The 20,138-nt window shown below is 39.7% G+C and overlaps 1 protein-coding gene across 3 annotated transcripts in view; it reads left to right on the top strand.

The window, feature by feature from the left end:
* Window positions 1-20,138, top strand: part of RALGAPA1 (Ral GTPase activating protein catalytic subunit alpha 1) — a 245,567-nt gene that overhangs the window by 164,765 nt on the left and 60,664 nt on the right. For all 3 annotated transcript variants that reach the window (XM_054025345.1, XM_054025347.1, XM_054025346.1), the window contains 5 exons: window positions 17-85; window positions 5,169-5,300; window positions 6,127-6,310; window positions 16,037-16,898; window positions 18,885-18,956. In XM_054025345.1, coding sequence (XP_053881320.1) covers window positions 17-85; window positions 5,169-5,300; window positions 6,127-6,310; window positions 16,037-16,898; window positions 18,885-18,956 — 1,319 coding nt within the window. The remainder of the gene's footprint in view (window positions 1-16; window positions 86-5,168; window positions 5,301-6,126; window positions 6,311-16,036; window positions 16,899-18,884; window positions 18,957-20,138) is intronic.

Genomic DNA, 20,138 nt, shown 5'->3' with positions numbered 1-20,138 from the left:
TATTTATTGTCCACAGATCCTGATAGCAACTGTTACTCATCTTCTACCCAATACAGAAGCTTCTTCTTATGAACAGGACAAAAGGGTAATTAGACATTAATCATGCTTTTTTTTATATGCTATTGTTATATAACTATGGAACTGCCAGTCATGGCTCTATGATTATGGTTGACTTTTGCCTTAAGGCTGGGATTCAGACTCTTTGTATGTAAAATATAGTATATTCTCCCCGAAATTACAGCATTTATTCTTTGAGAATAGAATGAGTTTTCTCAGAATTTACAAGTACAGTAACTGCTCACTTAAAGTCGTCCCCATTAACGTTGTTTCGTTGTTACATTGCTGACCAGTTAGGGAACGTGCTCGTTTAAAGTTGCGCAATGCTTCCTTATAACTTTGTTTGGCAGCCGCCTGCTTTGTCCACAGAAAGAGCAGCCCATTGGAGCTAGCTGGTGGGAGCTTGGAACCAGGGTGGACCGGCAGCCCCGCTATCAGCTCCCCACTCCCCTAAGTTCCCTGCCCAGCAGGCTATCAATTGCTGGCAGTTCAGCTGTCCCTCCCCCCACTGCCATGTGCTGCTCCTGCCCTCTGCCTTGGAGCTGCTCCCGGGAGCCTCCTGCTTGCTGTGTGGGAGGGAGGGAGGATAAGGGGGCTAATGTCAGGGTGTCCCCCTGCCCCCTGCTCCTGCCCCTTCCCCCCTCCCCCCCCCCGCTTACCCCATTTCCATAGAGTAGGGTTACCATATTTAGTGCCTCCGAAAGGAGGACACTTTAAAGGGGCCCCAACTCCGCCCCCTCCCCAAAGTCTCCGCCCCCTCCTCTGCTTCCCGCGAACATTTGAGTCGCGGGAAGCCTGAAGCAGGTAAGGGGGGTGTGGGGGGAGGAGGCGCGGCCCGCCCCCGGCACCACAGCTCCCCAGCCCATCCCCCGGCCCGGCACCGCCGGCCAAGCCCCCGACCCGGCACCCGAGCCCCCTGCCGAGCCCCCGGCCCGGCACCGCCGGCCGAGCCCCCGAGCCCCCGGCCCGGCACCCGAGCCACCAGCCGAGCCCCCGAGCACCGCCAGCCGAGCCCCCGAGCACTGCCGGCCAGGCCCCCCGAGCCCCCGGCCCGGCACCGGGCCCCCCCCGAGCACCGCCGGCCAGGCCCCCCGAACCCCCGGCCCAGCACCGCATGTCCGATTTTCCCGGACATGTCCGGCTTTTTGGGATTTCCCCCCGGACGGGGATTTGGAGCCCAAAAAGCCGGACATGTCTGGGAAAATCTGGACATATGGTAACCCTACCATAGAGCAGTGAGGGGACAAGACAAGGCTCCGGACGGAGCAGCTGGCAGCAGCTGCTATCTCAACTTGCTGATCTACTTAAAAAGGCAATGTACTTAGAGTGGGTTCAGCATACAAAAAGGGGCAATATATGCATCTCTCTCTCTCTCTTGGTGTGTCTGTCTGCCATGCTGTCTCCCCTCCCTCCATTTGTGCTGCCTTGTAGAATGTGAGGCTACATTAACAACAATGTGTTAACCCTTGAGGGCTCAGCTGTTCTAGTTCATCATTTAGCAGTAAGGCCTCCCTGGGAAATATCCCACCGTCTTCCACCCTCTGACTTCCCCACCTCAACCAAGCTTCACAATTATCATTGCTGTGTATAGTATTAAATTGTTTGTTTAAAACTTATACTCTGTGTGTGTGTGTGTGTGTGTGTGTGTGTGTGTGTGTGTGTGTATATGTATATGTGTGTAATAAAAAATACAGTCTTCCGTCTTGTGGAAAAAAATTTCCCTGGAACCTAAACCCCCCGCCCCACCCCATTTACATTAAATCTTATGGGGAAATTGGATTAGCTTAACATCATTTTGCTTAAAGTTGCATTTTTCAGGAACATAACTACAACATTAAGCGAGGAGTTACTGTAAAGCTATTAGCGTTAAAATTAATTTTAAAACTGCTCCATTAATAAACTTAGCACCCTATGTCAGACCTTTTCTTCTTGTCCCTAAAGATCCTAATACCAGAGTATTGCAGACTTTTCAAACTTCCTATATAATTAGTGTATTGAAATCTTGTGCATAGACTATATTTGAAGACCACTTTAGGATTAATTATCATTTTGTATTGTTACCAGGAATAATTTAAAGTGCATTCTTTAGAAGGAGTAGCACATAATTCTTCATTAATTCTCTGAAGATTGTCGTCTCCTGTTGTTCTGAGTGAGCCTGCAGCCATAGAGGCCTGAGGCCCTTAACAAAAATGACCTCTGCTTTCATTCAGCTGCTCCTCAGTGCTCCTTTCTGCCTCCTGATAACATAGTGGATTACCATCCCCTAAGGGCAGTTTGGCTCCACTTCTGTTGGGAACAAGGAAAGGCAATGGCCATTTTTGAAAAGGGCATCTCAACTCAGGGCAGTAAGTGGCTGATTGTGGCTCTCTTGTTCTTGGTCACCCCGCCCTGGTGGAAAGCAGAGCAGTAGGGGACCTACTTTAACTTCTGCCACTGTCATAAGCTCCATCAGGCCTCTCAGCAGTGGAAGATCATAGAGTTGCTCTGCTCCACCACACCTACTCCTTCCTCTTCTCACATTTCACACCCATGGCGATCAGGGGAGGTCCCGGATGACTGGAAAAAAGCTAATGTAGCGCCCATCTTTAAAAAAGGGACGGAGGAGGATCCGGGGAGCTACAGGCCAGTCAGCCTCACCTCAATTCCTGGAAAAATCATGGAGCAGGTCCTCAAGGAATCAATTCTGAACCTCTTAGAGGAGAGGAAAGTGATCAGGAATAGTCAGCATGGATTCACCAAGGGCAAATCATGCCTGACTAACCTAATTGCCTTCTATGAGGAGATAACTGGGTCTGTGAATAAGGGGAAAGCAGTGGATGTGTTATTCCTTGACTTTAGCAAAGCTTATGATACTGTCTCCCACAGTATTCTTTCCAGCAAGTTAAAGAAGTATGGGCTGGATCAATGGACTATAAGGTGGATAGAAAGCTGGCTAGATAGTCAGGCTCAACGGGTAGTGATCAATGGCTCCATGACTAGTTGGCAGCTGGTTTCAAGCGGAGTGACCCAAGGGTCAGTCCTGGGGCCGGTTTTGTTCAATATCTTCATGAATGATCTGGAGGATGGCATGGACTGCACTCTCAGCAAGTTTGCAGATGACACTAAACTGGGAGGAGTGGATACACTGGAGGGTAGGGCTGGGATATAGAGGGACCTAGACAATTTAGAGGATTGGGCCAAAAGAAACCTGATGAGGTTCAACAAGGACAAGTGCAGAGTCCTGCAGACTAGGGACCGAATGGCTAGGAAGCAGTTCTGCAGAAAAGGACCTAGGGGTTACAGTGGACGAGAAGCTGGATATGAGTCAACAGTGTGCTCTTGTTGCCAAGAAGGTTAACGGCGTTTTGGGTTGTATAAGTAGGGGCATTGCCAGCAGATTGAGGGACGTGATCGTTCCCCTCTGTTCAACATTGGTGAGGCCTCATCTGGAGTACTGTGTCCAGTTTTGGGCCCCACACTACAAGAAGGATGTGGAAAAATTAGAGTCCAGCAGAGGGCAACAAAAATGATTAGGGGGCTGGAGCACATGACTTATGAGAGGCTGAAGGAACTGGGATTGTTTAGTCTGCAGAAGAGAAGAATGAGGGGGGATTTGATAGCTGCTTTCAACTACCTGAAAGGGGGTTCCAAAGAAGATGGATCTAGACTGTTCTCAGTGATACCTGGTGACAGAAAAAGGAGTAATGGTCTCAAATTGCAGTGGGGGAGCTTTAGGTTGGGTATTAGGAAAAACTTTTTCACTAGGCGGGTGGTGAAGCACTGGAATGGGTTACCTAGGGAGGTGGTGGAATCTCCTTTTTTAGAGGTTTTTAAGGCCCGGCTTGACAAAGCTTTGGCTGGGATGATTTAGTTGGGGATTGGTCCTGCTTTGAGCAGGGGGTTGGACTAGATGACCCCTTGAGGTCCCTTCCAACCCTGATATTCTATGATTCTATGAAAACACACACGAGATGCCATCTCCCTCCCCTTATTCTAATAATAGCATCCTTATGCTGGGGCTTCGCAGCAGCTGGCGTATGGCACAGCAGAGCTTCACCTCCACCAAGTTTACACTGGCAGGTGGTTCCTCTATTTAAGGAGATTTCTTCTCAAGTTATGTTCTGTCATCTAAATCTGGGACTATAAATACTAAAATCCCTTAATCATCATGTGTTTATTGCATGATGTCACTATGGGGCAAAGTTGAGATTATTGCTGTGAAATGGGTATTATGCTTATGTTTTATAATAAAATATAGTTTCAGAAATCACATTAGGGGTTTTCTTTGTCACATATTTATTAACATATTTAAAGTATTTTGAAGAATTTTGTTGCTGTTTATTTGAACTCAGTTGTTTTATTTATTTCACTGTGGCCACTTGCTTAGGTTTTTAAACTGTAAATAAGTTTAATTGTGTTTTTGAGATAGTGTTTGACATGAGTTTACCATTATTATTGAACTAGTAGTCTGATCTGTGTTTGAAACCTTGGCGTGTTTGTTGTGTAATGGACAGTGTAAAAATAGCTACTAGAGGAAGATGGGTGTATTATAGAGTGAAATAGTTGTTGACATAGGAAAGCATTTGGATATCCTTCAGTGAATATATGGTGCTGTATAGTTATAGTAGCAAATTATGAAGGAAGAATAGCAATATTTATAAAGTAGTAAAGGCAATTCAGATAGTTTACTCTTGCATGATCTTTTATTCTCTTTACAATGAGGCTCAAGTGCGACCATTCCACCACCCCACTTACATGTTGTTGATGTATTATTTTAAAAGAATTTGTTTTTAAATGACCTTTGCAAAATCATGGAAATTTATCAGCGCAGGCACAGCTATTCATCCGCCTATCACAATGATGATGATGATAATGAAAAGCTGTTTATATTGATAGTCCTTGGACAGAATATAAATTGGGGTCTCAGCAGCTAGAGCTTTCACCTACAATATGAAGTTTAGGCATGCAGTAGCTTCTAAGTAACTTTAATGTGGTGGTATTGTCTAAGGTTGATTACCTGTATGGTTAAATTAGGAAGAGAAACTGAAGCAGGAAAACAAAATACAGTAGGAAATGTAAAGCAGCAGGCTGCTATTTTAAGTGAATTGTAACTAAAAATACTGTTGTTACAGTTGGTCGTTTCTTTACTTCTCTGTTTATTGGACTGGATAATGGCCTTGCCTTTAAAGACCTTACTGCAACCTCTTCACACCACAGGAGCTGAAAATAAGACCGAACAATCTGTCCTTAATTGTGTATATAAGGTACTTGTGCTTTACGTTTTTATTTTGTTTTGTTTTTAATGAAAACTTGTAAAGCTGGAGGTGATGTCAGTTATGGGGAATGAAGACAGAACCTCTCTGTTCTATTTGACTCAAATTCTGTGACTGTACTATAGGCTTCTTCTGCCTGTACACTTATGAATTTTACCCAGAACTACTTAGTCTTGGGATGTATCCTAAGCAGTTAGTTTTGCCTCATTTCGTGATGGTTTGATCTAAAGAAGTTTAATCATTCATATAGTGCTATAAATAATGTTGGTCCAAGAGAAGGTTAGTGCCAAACAAATAATAGAACACTACCCTAAAGGGTTTACAGTTCAGGGGCAGTGGTGAAGGTCAACCCTACAAACAAGACAATGTATGTAGATTGGAATGTAACCCTTACAGATTGAATTATTTTAACCTCTGTTTAATTTGCTTAGTGCAAACATATGGTCAGTGCCATTAAGTACAAAACAAAGACAGACTTTACCCCTCAAAAAATCTTAAATTTGAAATGTAGATACATAGAGAATAGGAAATCTAGAGGTAGAGGTTACTTATAATAAACCACTAAGTTATATATTTACTGTATTTTTATTACATATCCCTTTTATACATGCTGTTGTTTTTACTAATCCTCCTTTAATATATCACTTGCAGACAGGAGTTCAGATCCATGAACATACAATGTTTAAAACTATCCCACGTTTTTTTTACCCTGTTTAGTGGGTTTCATTGTTTGGTGGTAGGTTTTCTGTTTTTAACAGATTAATCGGAAAATGAAGTAAAGTTAGTAATCTGTTTTGAAATCCTGGTATTGTTATAGGTTCTGCATGGATGTGTCTATGGAGCACAGTGTTTCAGCAACCCAAACTATTTCCCTTTAAGCCTTTCTGATCTGGCATCTGTGGATTATGATCCTTTTATGCATTTAGAAAGCCTGAAAGAACCAGAACCACTACATTCCCCTGACTCAGAGCGATCTTCTAAGCTCCAGCCAGTCACAGAAGGTATGTCAAATTGTCTGGATGAACTCTTATTTAAAAGAGAATAGACAGTCTCTTGGTTTCCAATACTGAAATGTGTCTACATAATGAATTTTGAATTATATTTAATGTCATTTTAGACAATACATAGTGTTCATCAATATAGAATGAAACAGTGTAATTTTGAACAATTACAACTCAGTCAACTAAAATAAATAGATCTTTTACAACGTAGAAATCAATCTTCTATGGATCCTTCTGCTCATGTGTATAAAAAGTGCAAAATATTGCAATGTGATGTGTAAATGTTTTACTTCTCATTTTGTTTTAGGTAAATGAGTGCACTTAAGTCTTAATTTTGCTCTTTTTTATAATTTTGTTTTTTATGATCTTCCAAATGTAATTTTATAATATCACTAAACTGACATGACAGAATTTGAAAGACTGTTGAAAGTTTTCTATATTTAAAAATGGCTTATTGAAACCTATCATAATTCATTCTGTGCCTATTTTACACATTTGTAAAAAAAAAAAAAAATGAAGTTAATTACTAGAATACAATTTTATGTCGTCTACTTCAAACCTCATCAGAGTCAGGAATTAAGAACACTTTCTTCTGAAATAAAGACAGCAGACATGAGAAACTAAGATTTAAAGTAGTGACACATTTCTTGTAAAATGTATCTATCAAATGGCCTCAATGGAAAGAAAATTGAAAAAGATGAGTTTAATATTGATACCAAATACTCTATGTAGTGCTATTCTCCCTCCATATTAAGTTGTTCCCTTTAGGCTTCCTTAAAGGTATTAAGAGCCAGATAAATGCAGAACCTTTTTGTAGCAGCTGTGTGCTAACAGCAGGTGATTTTGTGGTCTGTAGTGACTACGTGCTGTTTTTTTATGTGGGGAAAATGGCTAATCATTGTGCCCTTGTCTAAGGCATGCTTCATCATCCTCAAGTACTTTTTTGGCCAAAGAATTCTAAACATAGAGCTGTCCCCTAATAAGCTCAGTATTGGATTGAACAAGTCTGATTTGAGAACTATTGGCAGGAGGAGCTGTAATTATTAAATTTACTGAAGAATGAAGCAAGGTACTGTATTTGGCTTTTTGTCAAATGGCAGTGGTCTTATTAGCGAAAAGTAATCATCTGCAGGGTCAGAATGAAAGCAGCTTTGAAGGATTCATTCTGTCCTAATTACAGTTTCACCTATACGTATTATGTAAAGCTAATATTTAAAGCATTTGCCAGAATTAACTTCCACTGCATGTTCTATTACAGTGTAGTGAATTGCAGCAGCTTTTTATACCTTGCATCTTTTGTATGCTATAATAATCTGTAATTATGGGTTTGCAGCAAATGCTGTGTGGCTTGTTTAATCTGACAATCTGAAAAGACAACCCTGAATAGATCTTTTTTAAATGAATGCCAGTTGCACAAAGCCTTAGCATCGATTTCTTCATTTTGCATTTCCTCACATTGGTTCTTTTATGATTTCTTGTTAAATTTCTAAATAAAGGTAATTCCACGTGTTCCTTATGTCTCCTTAGATAAGATATGGTAACATTATATATATATATATATATATATATATATATATATTTTTTTTTTTTTTTTTTTTTAAAGTTTCAAGGCTTTGTAAATCTGAGTAGGCTAGATTACCAAATGTAATTGACAAACCATAACATAGATTTAATTGCCGTCCTGGCACTTCTTGCCTGTGCCATAACCCAGGGAAAAGTACCAAGCACTGTTTTACCCATCCCACAGCATATTCTCTTGCTTGCATTGTGGTAGGTGTGATAGAAGCAAAGTTGATGGATTAGAATAGTCAGAAGCCAGATCAAATAGGGGGCCAAGTAGTGCATCTCAGCAGCAAAGGAGCATGCTGATTGGCTGCATTTGGAGCAGAAGCACACTATTTGAACTACCATGAAGCCAAACCACACAGCACTCCTCTCACTAGACATAGGCTTAGCAGTGCACAGGTGCTTTCATATAAACCCGTTGAGGGCATATATAGGTAGAAGGGGCAGGCTTATTAGTGGGGAAAATGTACAAGGACAAGGAGAGAGTGTGCCAAACTCTATTTAGGACGAAAGCTCATTCATGAGTCTGGGATTAGGGAGGTATATAGAATTTGCTAATCTGTGTCCATGTCCTCCCTTCCATGTGTCTGTCGCAGAGTGATAGTATAGCTGACTTTTACAAGGAACAGTTCTGAAATTAATTGAAAATCTATATTAGAGTTTTGTTTAAATACCACTGAAATTACAAGATACAAATCTATATAAAAAAAATAGTAGGAAGGCTTTTCCTGTATTAGCAAAGCTTGCAATGTTAAATAAATTTCTTTATTTTCCCAGGATCAAGTGTTCGTAGAACTCTAAATGTTAAAATATGGAAAAAAATCTGTTAGTTTACCTAGTCTTGATCTTTCAACTGTTGTTGCAGGATTGTTTCCTGTAACAAGTGAGTGAAAGCAATATGTATTTATGCTGAGACAAAAAAAACCCATACTAAATATTATATAGCTATTGCAGTGTCGCTAGCTGGCAAAATCAGACAATTGTATAAAACCTTTAAAGGGGGAACTTCTTCCACAGCTGCAGGTAAAATCATTTTCTCTTACAAAATTGCATCCACAGATCCCCACTTTTGGGACCTGTGTACTGTGTCCCTTGGACCTCAGACCTTCTTACAGGCTGGTGCTTGGGGCATGAGGCTGAGAGCCACTGTACTCCAGGGTCAAAATTATTAAAACGTGTTCAGCTGTTACACTGTTCTGGATTTTTTTTTATTTTCTTCTTCATATTCCTCTCAACAAATATTTAACCTGCTGTAGATAACTTTCCTTGTAGATTTTAGGTTCTAAAATTAACAAAGGTTTCCTCAACTTTTTGATCAGTTCTTAGTTTTATTTAAAATAATAGAACGTTTCCCCTTAAAGTCTTGCCACCATCTGCTAGTATAGTTGAAGGTGACACATGTATCTTTTCTGGGGGTGGGAGGAGAGAAAGCACTTAATTCACTTCTAACAGGATGCAGTTAGACCAGAACAACTTGTGCTTAGCATGCCTAGGGAAAGGATATTTCTTTAGACTGTGTACAGCTAGCTTGTGTCTTTATCTGCCCCGGAGGTTCAAAGGGAGTAGGAGAGACACTCGGTCATTATTTTCCCACTCAGCTGCACCACTGCAATAGTGATAAGCCCACAGGGCCACCTGCTGATCCAAGCATCATAAAGAGGACAAGGAATCCTCCATTCCATGCATTGTCTCAGATTCTGCAGCCCCTGTTAGATCACTGGTGAAAGACCATCAGCCTTCCCATAAAAGAAGGAATCTCAGAGTCTGGAAAAAATAGCCAGTGTAATCTTCTCCTGACAAACTATCAAACAAAAAGGTGTTCCCTTGACATGGCATACCCTTTATGTGGCATTTTAGGTTAACACTGTAACTCAGACCATAGTAGTTGTGATAATGCTCTGGAGATTCTCATGATTACATATTTTGGTCCATTCATGAAAGAGAGGGCAAGATACTGGATTTGTGCTTTAAGGGTCCTAATTTATTTAACGGTAGACTGATGCTAAACAAGGAGACTGAAGGAAACAATATCATGGCATCCAACCACTTTACTGTTCTTGGGGTCATTCACAATATTCAGGAGAGCATCAACAGTCATCCTTTCAGCTTCAGTAGAGGACAGGTTTCTTTAATAACAACATAATTATTTAATATTTATATTTAAGTTTTTCTATGGTACTTGTCTCAGCATCTCACCAACATTAATGAATTTATCCTTACAGAAACCTTGCGAGGTTGGGAAATATTCCCATTTTACAGATGAAGCACAGAGAGATTTATGGCTCAGTCCAGCTCCCTTTTGAAATGAAGGGCATGACTCAAACAGGAAGTCTGTGGGAGAGCTGGGACTAGAACTTCTAAATCCCAGTCCAGTGCTTTACCCACTACACCACCTTTTCTCTTCACAGGACCATTGTGCTGCATCCTCCTCCATATTGCTTTAAGGGGCCTTTTCTTGTGAGTTTGAGGTAGGAAATTGCCTCCCTTCTGGAAATGGGAGCAGTAGAACACATACAGTTCCTTCATATTAGCAAGAGTTGTTTACTTTCAGTATTTTCTCATTCTAAAGAAGTCTGGAGTCCTTTCTGCACTAGTAAACTACATGAAAAGATTCAACAGGTTTTTCATGAGGATCAGATTTTGGGTGTTGACTATAGAAATGAAAGCTGTGTCCCATCTACAATGCAGTTAATCCCTCCTGTACTACTTCCATTTTCTGGGCACCATGAAATTGGCTTGCCAGATCTGATATTCCTAGTTCTTGATTTGGCACGTCCTCTGTTCCTGCGAATCATGTCCAGTCTTTTTTACCAGAAAGAATGGTGAGTGTTAAATTTGGATTTTGTCTTCACTATTTTTGTCAAATTCTCCCACAGTTGCTGTAGTACTGGTGCAATTCCACTAGTATTAACAGTGAGAGCGGCAGTGTAAACCAAAAAGGCAGATCTGGGGGCTCATCAGTTGGAAACAAGAGAGGAGAAAGACTTGGGGTATTAGTAGATCACAGTCTAAGAGCCGCCAATCTTATTTGGCTGTGAAAAATTCCAGTCACACATGTTCAAGAAAGCGAATTCAAACTGGAACATGTGCCGAAAAGGGCTACTACGATGATATGGGGAATGAAGAAAGCTAATCTTACAAGAGGAGACTAAAAGAACTTGGCTTGGTTAACCTAGCAAAACAAAAGTTGAAAGGGGATATGACTGCTCAATTTAAAGACATTAGGGGTATAAACACCAAGGAGGGAAAAGCGCTATTTAAGCAAAAGGAAAATGTTGGCACAAGAACAAATAAGTATAAACTGGACATAAATAAATGTAGGCTGGAAATTAGAAGTAGGTGTCTAACCATCAGAAGAGTTTTAAGATGGAGCTTCAGAAGTTTATGATGAAATTACATGATGAAGTTGCGTGTGATAGCAAAGGACTAGACTTGATAACTCAGGAGGTCCTTTCTGGTCATATGTCCAATGTTCCTATGTAGATCAATGAAGTGGGCAGACTGAAGGAAAGAAAAACGGAGTAGAATTGTCTAAGTCAAGGGAAAGAGAAACTGAATGTATGGGAGAGAAGGAACAGGAGTGTATTCATTAAGGTGGTTTTTCATCTCTCAGTTTATATAATTTGGTGCTTATGTTCTAAAAGGATTAATCACTTATCAGAGCGACAAAGAGTCCTGTGGCACCTTCTAGACTAACAGACGTATTGGAGCATAAGCTTTCATGGGTGAATACCTACTTCATCAGGCGCACATTCACGAAGTGGGTATTCACCCACGAAAGCTTATGCTCCAATACGTCTGTTAGTCTAGAAGGTGCCACAGGACTCTGTCGCTTTTTACAGATCCAGACTAACACGGCTACCCCTCTGATTAGTCACTTATCAGAGTAGATCAGTTATTACACACTTACAGTAAAGATGGTTTGAAGGGAGCTAACTACACATTGTACATGGGCCAGAGCAATATATGCCATGCAAATTTTTGTCAGATATATGCTAAACAACCATTTGGAGTATTCTGCATATTTTATTTGTAATATGTAACTGTTTTTGTTTTGGACGTTTTGTTTTGGTAGAGCAGTTCTTAAAATACACTTTGACTACATTTATAATGAACCCTCAGCCCCTCCTTCCCTCTTCAGGGAATTCTTTCTTTTCTATAAAGAGTGGGAACTCTAAGAAAGAAATTCCAAGTTGGTTGGGTGGAGGAAGTTAATGGATTTCCAATAAGTGGCATTCTTAAGAGGCAGTGTGCTCAAAAAAATAGGACACTGCTCTGGAAGTCAGTAGACCTGAATTCTATTCTTGGTTCTGCCACTGAACTGCTGCATGACCTTGGGCAAGTCACTTCACCTCTCTGTGGTACCCCTGCCACCCTTTGTCCGTCTTTTCTATTTAAACTGTAAGCTCTTTATGGTACAAGTTGCTCTCTGTGCAGCATGTGCGTGCATAAGTGTGTACAGTGTCTAGCACAATGCAACCTTGATCGCATTTGGGGCCTTTAGGCAATACCATATAGAAATTACTGATAATCAATTCACAGAGCGGCAATCACTTGCTCATCTCATTATCAAGCTTTCATTTCTTTTAAAAGCTTTCAGTCTATCTGTTTTTACTCTATGGAGACATATACAAACAAGGATGGATTGATGCATCAACTAAAGCACTTAAGGGTGACTCAAATTTGAAATGCCAACAAATTGGGAATCTAAAGTTGCTGTGCTCTTGGGAACCCAAAAGTAGTAGTATAATATTTGTGCTAGTCACTTAGAGTAAATATCTGCAGCAAAGATGATCCAATAGCAGAGCTCCCTTTACTGGTTATACTTCTGGGGGAATTCTGCGCCACTGCTCGTGTGCATAATTAATGAGCTGTGCATATTTTTAATATTTTACGCAGAAAAAAGCTTCTGCTGGAATGTTGCTGCAGTTCTGACTTTTGCCCACCAGAGGGCACTGTGGCACTAGAACACAGCAGCTCCTCCCAGCCAGCTAGGGAAGAGAAAGAGCCTGCCTTCTTCACAGCGCCTGTCGGGCCAGGGGCTATGGGGAGATAGACAGCGTGGAGCTGCTGGGGCGTCAGACAGGGACTCATAAGGGCTAGTGGGGGAGGACAGACTCTGTCAGGGGCTGAATGGGAGTGGAGTTGCAGGGCCACATGGGCAGAGGGGGAAGGAGGTGCCGAGCTACAGGGGGAAGGGGGATGGCTGATTGGGGGTGAATGGACACATGTGGCCAGGGATTGTAAGGACACAAGAGGTTGCAGGGGCAGATGTGCATGACTGAATGGGAGAGGCTAGGAGTCACGACAGGGTCTGCATGGGGGAAGCTCCCTGACAGTTCCTCCCTGTCCCCCCCCCCCCCCTCCCCCAAAACCTGTTCCATATTTTTCTCACCCATACCCAATAACCTTTCAAGCTCAGACCCAGGCTCCTTCCCAGCAATTACTTCCCTGTCCTTCAGCTCCTCCATTATCCCTGACTCCCCCAAGCCTTTCCACTCCTTCTGAGAGGTGCGGGAAATATGGTTCCATATTGTAGTTTAAATGAATTATTACTCAGGGTTCTGTATTAATATGCCTAATAAGGAATCAATTTGTCAAAAAACATTTTCTGAATCTTTTTTGTTGTCTGTATTGTTACAGCCATACTTGCTGACAGGTATTTTGAAATAAATGACCAAAAATAATTGAAACTGGTGTGATTATATTAATCAAATAAATATATTTATATTTGATTAATATAATCACACCAGTTTCAATTATTTTTGGTCATTTATTTCAAAATACCTGTCAGCAAGTATGGCTGTAACAATACAGACAACAAAAAAGATTCAGAAAATGTTTTTTGACAAATAGATTCCTTATTAGGCATATTAATACAGAACCCTGAGTAATAATTCATTTAAACTACAATATATATATATATAAAAATAAAATATACCGAATTTTCAGAATTTGGGAATATTGTACACAGAATTTTTAATTTTTTGGTGCAGAATTCCCCCAGAAGTACGGTTAGTACAATCTTTGATAAGTTTCACTTTCAGAGTCTCCCATTCATTTTCACTAGAAGACTTGTACAAACTTGTTTGCAAGTCCTTACTACTTTTCAGCAGATGGCACTATAACTTAATTTTCTTGCATGCTTTCCATATCTGGGCTTTGAATTCAACTTAACTGATTGTTTTTAAAGAGTCTCTGTTTTCAACCATGAGAGAGACTAAAGAAGCCAGAATATTTTTCTTCTTCTCTTGTCTACATTGTCAAATCCACTTAATATGTAATGATACTACATTTTCAGCTATTTTCAAATCATTTTGTAAACATTAACTAGGAGCTTGAATTTTGCCTATTTTTTGGCATGCAGTAGAATTTGTTAAATGATTTAAATAGTTAACATCTGGGTGATGCTGTTGAGCTATTCCAAATTCAGACTTTGCTTTTGTGAAGACTTGTGTAAATTAACATTCTCAAATGATTTTTAGATATTTTAAACATTGTTGTATTTATGCTTTCTGTTGCATTCAGAAGACAAAGATATATGTATCAGTAATTACTGTCAACAGTTAGAGCAAAATGCACTCAACACTTTGCTAAATGCGGGCATTAAATAATTTTCACAGAAATTCATAATAGGTTATACATTTTACCCTTATTTTGCCAAAGCGCTCAAGAAACCTTGTGCCTTAAACTGTTTTATGTATATTAAGCAATACTTATTGCTTGGCATAAAAATTACTGTAACTTATATAGTATAAAGGAAATGGTTTGATTTACTCCAGTTTATCCCGTAAACTGGACATTGAGTATGTTCTCTTAAATTTTGCATGGAAAGAGGAAGAGGCTAGAAAGGAAAGAGGCAGTCCAATACATTTCTACTAAAAATCCAAGGAAACCCACACTTTCTAGTAATATTTTACAATCATGTATAGACTACCTAATTCTGAGAAATGGGGCCTTGTTTCTTTTCTCTGTCTCAGAGGAAGATCTGCAGGGAGCCCCGTTATGACTTGCATATTCAGGACTACTCAGCCCCTCTGGTGCAAACTGCGGCTGAACGAAGCTCTGCTCTGGCACACTCCCTGTGCTCTGTTCCCAATATACCCTCTCCTTTCATTTACACTGTAGAGGGGGTGGGGAAAGAGGAAAGGGGTTAGTAGTACCAGTGGAGAGCTCCCATGTGCAGGAAGAATTCTCCACCAGTTATCTTCAACTGGTTTAAGGCCACTTTGCACTGTATGAGTATCACAAAGTGGACTGAATGGACCAGAGAATCCAGCCCAGAGTGTGGTTTAAAAAAATAATTCTTAGGCATGTTTGGCTTATTATAAAAATTATGAAACCTTTGTTACAAATTAATATAATTTCCAGAAGAGTGGAAAATCTTTGGCAAAGAAAGAAAGAATAGAAGTCCCATTTTTCTCCGGTACCTTTAGCAAGATGAAACTTAGACAAAATTGACAAGATTAATTTACCTCTTTACCCTGCTGATTTTCTCAGAAATTTTTCAGACTGAAATTTTTCATATGTACATATTTTTTTCAGTTTCAATGTGAGATTTTTATTTTCTGTTTTGTTACTGTTAGAGTTTGCTGTATATAAATAGCCTGGGCTTTGATCAATGTTTTCAAATGATCCACTGTCATTCTTAATTTAACCTGGAGCTGTATACTCCGTTGGGCAATTAGGATGATTAGATTTTTTTTGCGCACACTTATAGCTGTATTTTTCCTCATCAGAGTACTACTGTGCCAAAATATAAAAATCTGTTGCTTGGGATGTTGGGCTGATTATCATGCAATAGCTTCTAGTTCAGCAGCAACTTAAGATCTATTTTCAATAATTTAAGAATCACTATTGTATATCTAAGTGGACCCATGCTCTACATAAAAGCTATGGTGAGAATATGGGCTAAGCTCTACAATTATAGAATGTTTATTCTTTGTGTAACGATGTGATTATTTTACTTTTTTCTTCACACTTAGAACTAAAGTTCCTGGAAATCTATATTTTTCCCTGGGTTTTTTAGGTGTGTCCTAGTCTCATAAAGCTCATTCTTTGTTGAAAAATCTAGGCAATAAAAATCCAAAATAAATGTTTAAATCTCCCTGTTGCTTCCCCAAAATTTAATTTTTAAATACAATGTTTTTTGTTTTACAGTGAAAACTCACATGCAACAAGGCTTAATCTCTGTTGCTGCTCGTACTGTGATAACACATCTGGTGAACCACTTAGGCCACTATCCGATGAGTGGAGGCCCTGCTATGCTAACCAGTCAAGTTTGTGAGAACAATGACAATCCTTACAGTGAAAGTCCTGAGCTTTCTCCTGAACTTTTTGAGAGCCCAAACCTCCAGTTCTTTGTGTTAAACAACACTACTTTAGTCTCTTGTATACAAATCCAAGCAGAAGAGAATATGCCTGGAGGAGGATTGTCTGCTGGACTTGCATCTGCTAATTCAAATGTCAGAATTATAGTGCGTGATCTGTCTGGTAAATACTCATGGGATTCTGCCATTTTGTATGGACCATCATCTTTATGTGGATTATCAGAACATACTTTTTTGGCACTTTCTGTATTTCAGCAAGAGAAACCTGAAGATGCCCCATCATCTGAGCATGTAGAGGATGTATCTGTAAGGGATGGAATTGCACTTCAGGTAAAAAGGAAATTTAGAGAAACTGTGCCAACGTGGGATACAATTAGGGAAGAAGAAGATGCTCTTGATGAACTGTTACATTATTTAGGTGTCACTAGTCCTGAATGCTTACAGAGAGCAGGCGTCTCACTGAACATACCTGCTCCTCAACCTATCTGCATCTCTGAGAAACAGGAAAATGATGTCATCAATGCTATCCTTAAACAACACACAGAAGAGAGAGAATTTGTTGAAAAACACTTCAGTGACTTAAATATGAAGGCTGTGGAACAGGATGAGCCAACTCCACAAAAGCCCCAATCGGCATTTTACTATTGCAGATTACTTCTCAGTATATTGGGAATGAATTCATGGGATAAAAGGTAAAAAAAACCCTGTTTTTTAACACAAATTACTATTGGTTTAAAAGTACAGTGTTTGGTAACAATTATGTAACTCTCCTTCATCATTTTATTAATCCTCCTAACTTTAGGCAGTAGAACTGGTTAGGCCAAGAATGCCTTTGGCCAACTGATAGCAGAATTTTTGAGATGGGGGAGTGGGCGTCTACTGAGGAGGAGGAAGGTTGTTTTATTACTTTCATCCCACTGTATGGAGAGACTGGGAAGAGGAGGGAACAGCCTACTGATCTTGTTTCTCCCCAAGATCCATGCAGACAGGGAGATTGAAGACAGATGACCTCCTTTCCAGCTCAGTGCAGGGATACTATTGGTGGGAGAATACCCTCTCTCCCTACTCTGCTCTCCTCAGTAGCTCCATTAAGAAACCTTAGATTGGTGGAGAAAGACACCCTTGCTCCCACCTCTCTGCTCTCCTTCCAAGCTTCTGTAGGGATATGGGGAAGACAAGGCACCTAGCCCTACCAGACCCAAACTCTGGAATAGCAGCAAGTTTGTTGTTGCTGTGTTACTGGTAAACACCCTTTTGTCCTGCCTGAGGAAAGAGGATGCATGTGTCGTCTCCCTAGAAAAGTGCACAAATGTAAATCTGAAAAGGAGAGAGGTTGTTTTCCTCACATTTTTTCAGTTTGCATAATCTTGAATGTTGCAAATAACAATAGGAGGTAAAAAAAATTCAGTGAGAAAGAAAGGTACTTTTTGTGTTGACCGTACCGTTTTTTGTTTTGTTTTGTTTTTTTAAAATATAGAATTCATATCCCAGAATGTAAGGGCCTTTCTAAAATCATCACTCTCTCTGAGTGAAATGCTGAATCAAAATACTTACCTACTGTGAAGGGAAAATGGATATTCTATAGACCTAGAATAAGTCTGGATCAGTAAAATAATATTGCAGTCATATGAGTGAAACATTTTGATCACAAAGAACTTTGGTAGCAAATGGGTTGCAACCATTCTTAATACTTAATGGGCCTTTAGTTTGCCAAAGCAGCCTGTTTTCCAATGGGTAACACTCCCCATCTCACTTCAGTATATTTTATGAGTATCTTAAGTAGGTTTAAACATTGGATAGTGGTTATTTTGCTGTAACGTAACTGTTTCTTAAAAAAACAAAAAGCATTACAGATGACGAGATGGGCCGATGTACTCTGTCTTGCTCTGCAATTCAGGAATGTAGAGTTCAGTTTTTAATGCACTCTCTGGGCTGGTAGATTATGGGGAAACCTGCTTTATAGTGATAGACTCAATCTATTTTACAAAGAGAAACTTAAGGGTTGACTTGGATATAGTCTATAAGTATCTACATAGGGAACAAATATTTTGTTATGGGTTCTTCAATCCAGCAGAGGGAAATACAACACGAGCCAATGCTGGTAGTTGAAGCTTGACAAACTGGACTGGAATTTGGTGTAAATTTTAAACTAGTTAACCATTGGAACAATTTTCCAAGGGTCATGAAGGGTCTCTATCACTAACAATTTTTAAATCCAGTTTGGATGGTTTTCTACAAGATACACTCTAGGAATTATTTTGGGTAAGTTCTATGGCCTGTGTTATACAGGAGGTCAGGCTAGATGGTCACAAATGGCCCCTTCTGGCTTGAGATCTATGAATCTGTCATGTGTCACTAAGCAGCTGTCCTCAGGCCTACTACGTAGTAAATAATATGGGCTCCAAAGGGAGTCCTGTCCAGTCTTCTGCAGACAGCTGAAGTCACTAGGTTGAGCGAGGAAAGTGGGCATACGTAGAGTTATGCTGAAGACTTTAAGAAGGGTGCAGAAGACCTTCTGACATAAAATTGACAATGTGTATAACTTATTTTTAAAGGAAATTTGAGAAGGCAAGAAAATTGTGGGTGATTGCATGACTGGAACTGAAATATGTTCTTGTATTTTCCTATGGCCATTACTGGACAGGTAACAAAAATGTTATTAATTTTTCTCTGTTTAGAAGGAGCTTTCATCTCCTGAAAAAAAATGAAAAGTTACTTCGAGAACTTAGAAATTTGGACTCAAGACAATGGTAAGTTACGTTTTAAAAATTACCTAATAACCTAACTAATTTATTTAATCATTTTTATTTTTCAAAGTGAGTTTGTACAACTATTGTTTATATGGAACTGGAGACTAATTTATGTTCCAATAAGTGATTCATGTTCACTAAATTTTGGAAGCAGTACGTGCTAAAAATTAAGTGAAACTAAAATGAAATGAATATTTAATTAATAGATTATCCTGAAAGAGAATAAACCCCCATCCCCAAAACAAGTAATTCATCTGTCAAATACGATTTTTTCTGTGTTCCATGAAAATTATGCAAAACATGTGCTATAATGCCCATGTTGTACTTGCATATCTAATAAAAGGGATACATTCTAAAATTCAGTTCCAATCGCTTTGAAACTAATTTTATAGCTGTCAAAGCCATCAGTATTTGAGGAGGAATGAAAGTGATTAGAGTTGAGGTTCTCAGGGAAAGCTAAAGCTATTTCAGGATGAACTAGTGACCAGCAAAGGTTTGAGTCACTGTCCACTGCAAGCCACTTTTTCAGGCTTGTAGTTTCTCTTTTAAGATGTTTTATTAAATCTTTTATGAATGGACACCAAAGTAGCATCTGAAGGCATTTAAGTACATTGTATGTAGGCTCTCAGTAGTGGATGTTAGAGAAATATCATCTAGTACATAAGTGGCATTGTTGTTGAGATCTCAGTGTTTATTCCCATCGTAGGTTAGCTTCAAGAAAAGTGAAAGTTTTGGAGATGTGTTTAGTTTTTAAAAATCTTAAATTTTGCTTAGTGCTCTTTCCCTTTATTGGGAGGGTATTTTTGAATATGAAAGACAGTATTAAATGCATTAAAGAATGGGCCAAGGAATTTACTGGCTACTCTGCATTTTGTCAGTTGTCCTCCAAGGATCACATGACTGTGTCAACAGCTATAGCATTAATAAATTCAGAATTAGTAGGACAGTTGTGGGAAACTGTGTTAAGTTGCTCGACTCTATATCCACCAATCAGCAATCCAGGGACACAAGAAATTACCTTGCTACTTGAGGATATTAAATTCATCTTCCTGAGACACATTTATCATTCACAAGGATTATCACTATTAATGATAATGAAGGGTCTTCTTCATAATGTAAAATAATGCCCAAATCATAGGTTTTGCTTATTTCATGTCTTCAGCTGTAAATATCTTACTCAAC

Source organism: Malaclemys terrapin, chromosome 4 (genome assembly GCF_027887155.1).
Source record: "Malaclemys terrapin pileata isolate rMalTer1 chromosome 4, rMalTer1.hap1, whole genome shotgun sequence".
Taxonomy (NCBI): domain Eukaryota; kingdom Metazoa; phylum Chordata; order Testudines; family Emydidae; genus Malaclemys; species Malaclemys terrapin.
Note: the sequence above shows the minus strand (reverse complement) of the source record. Positions and strands in the feature narration are given on the sequence as shown.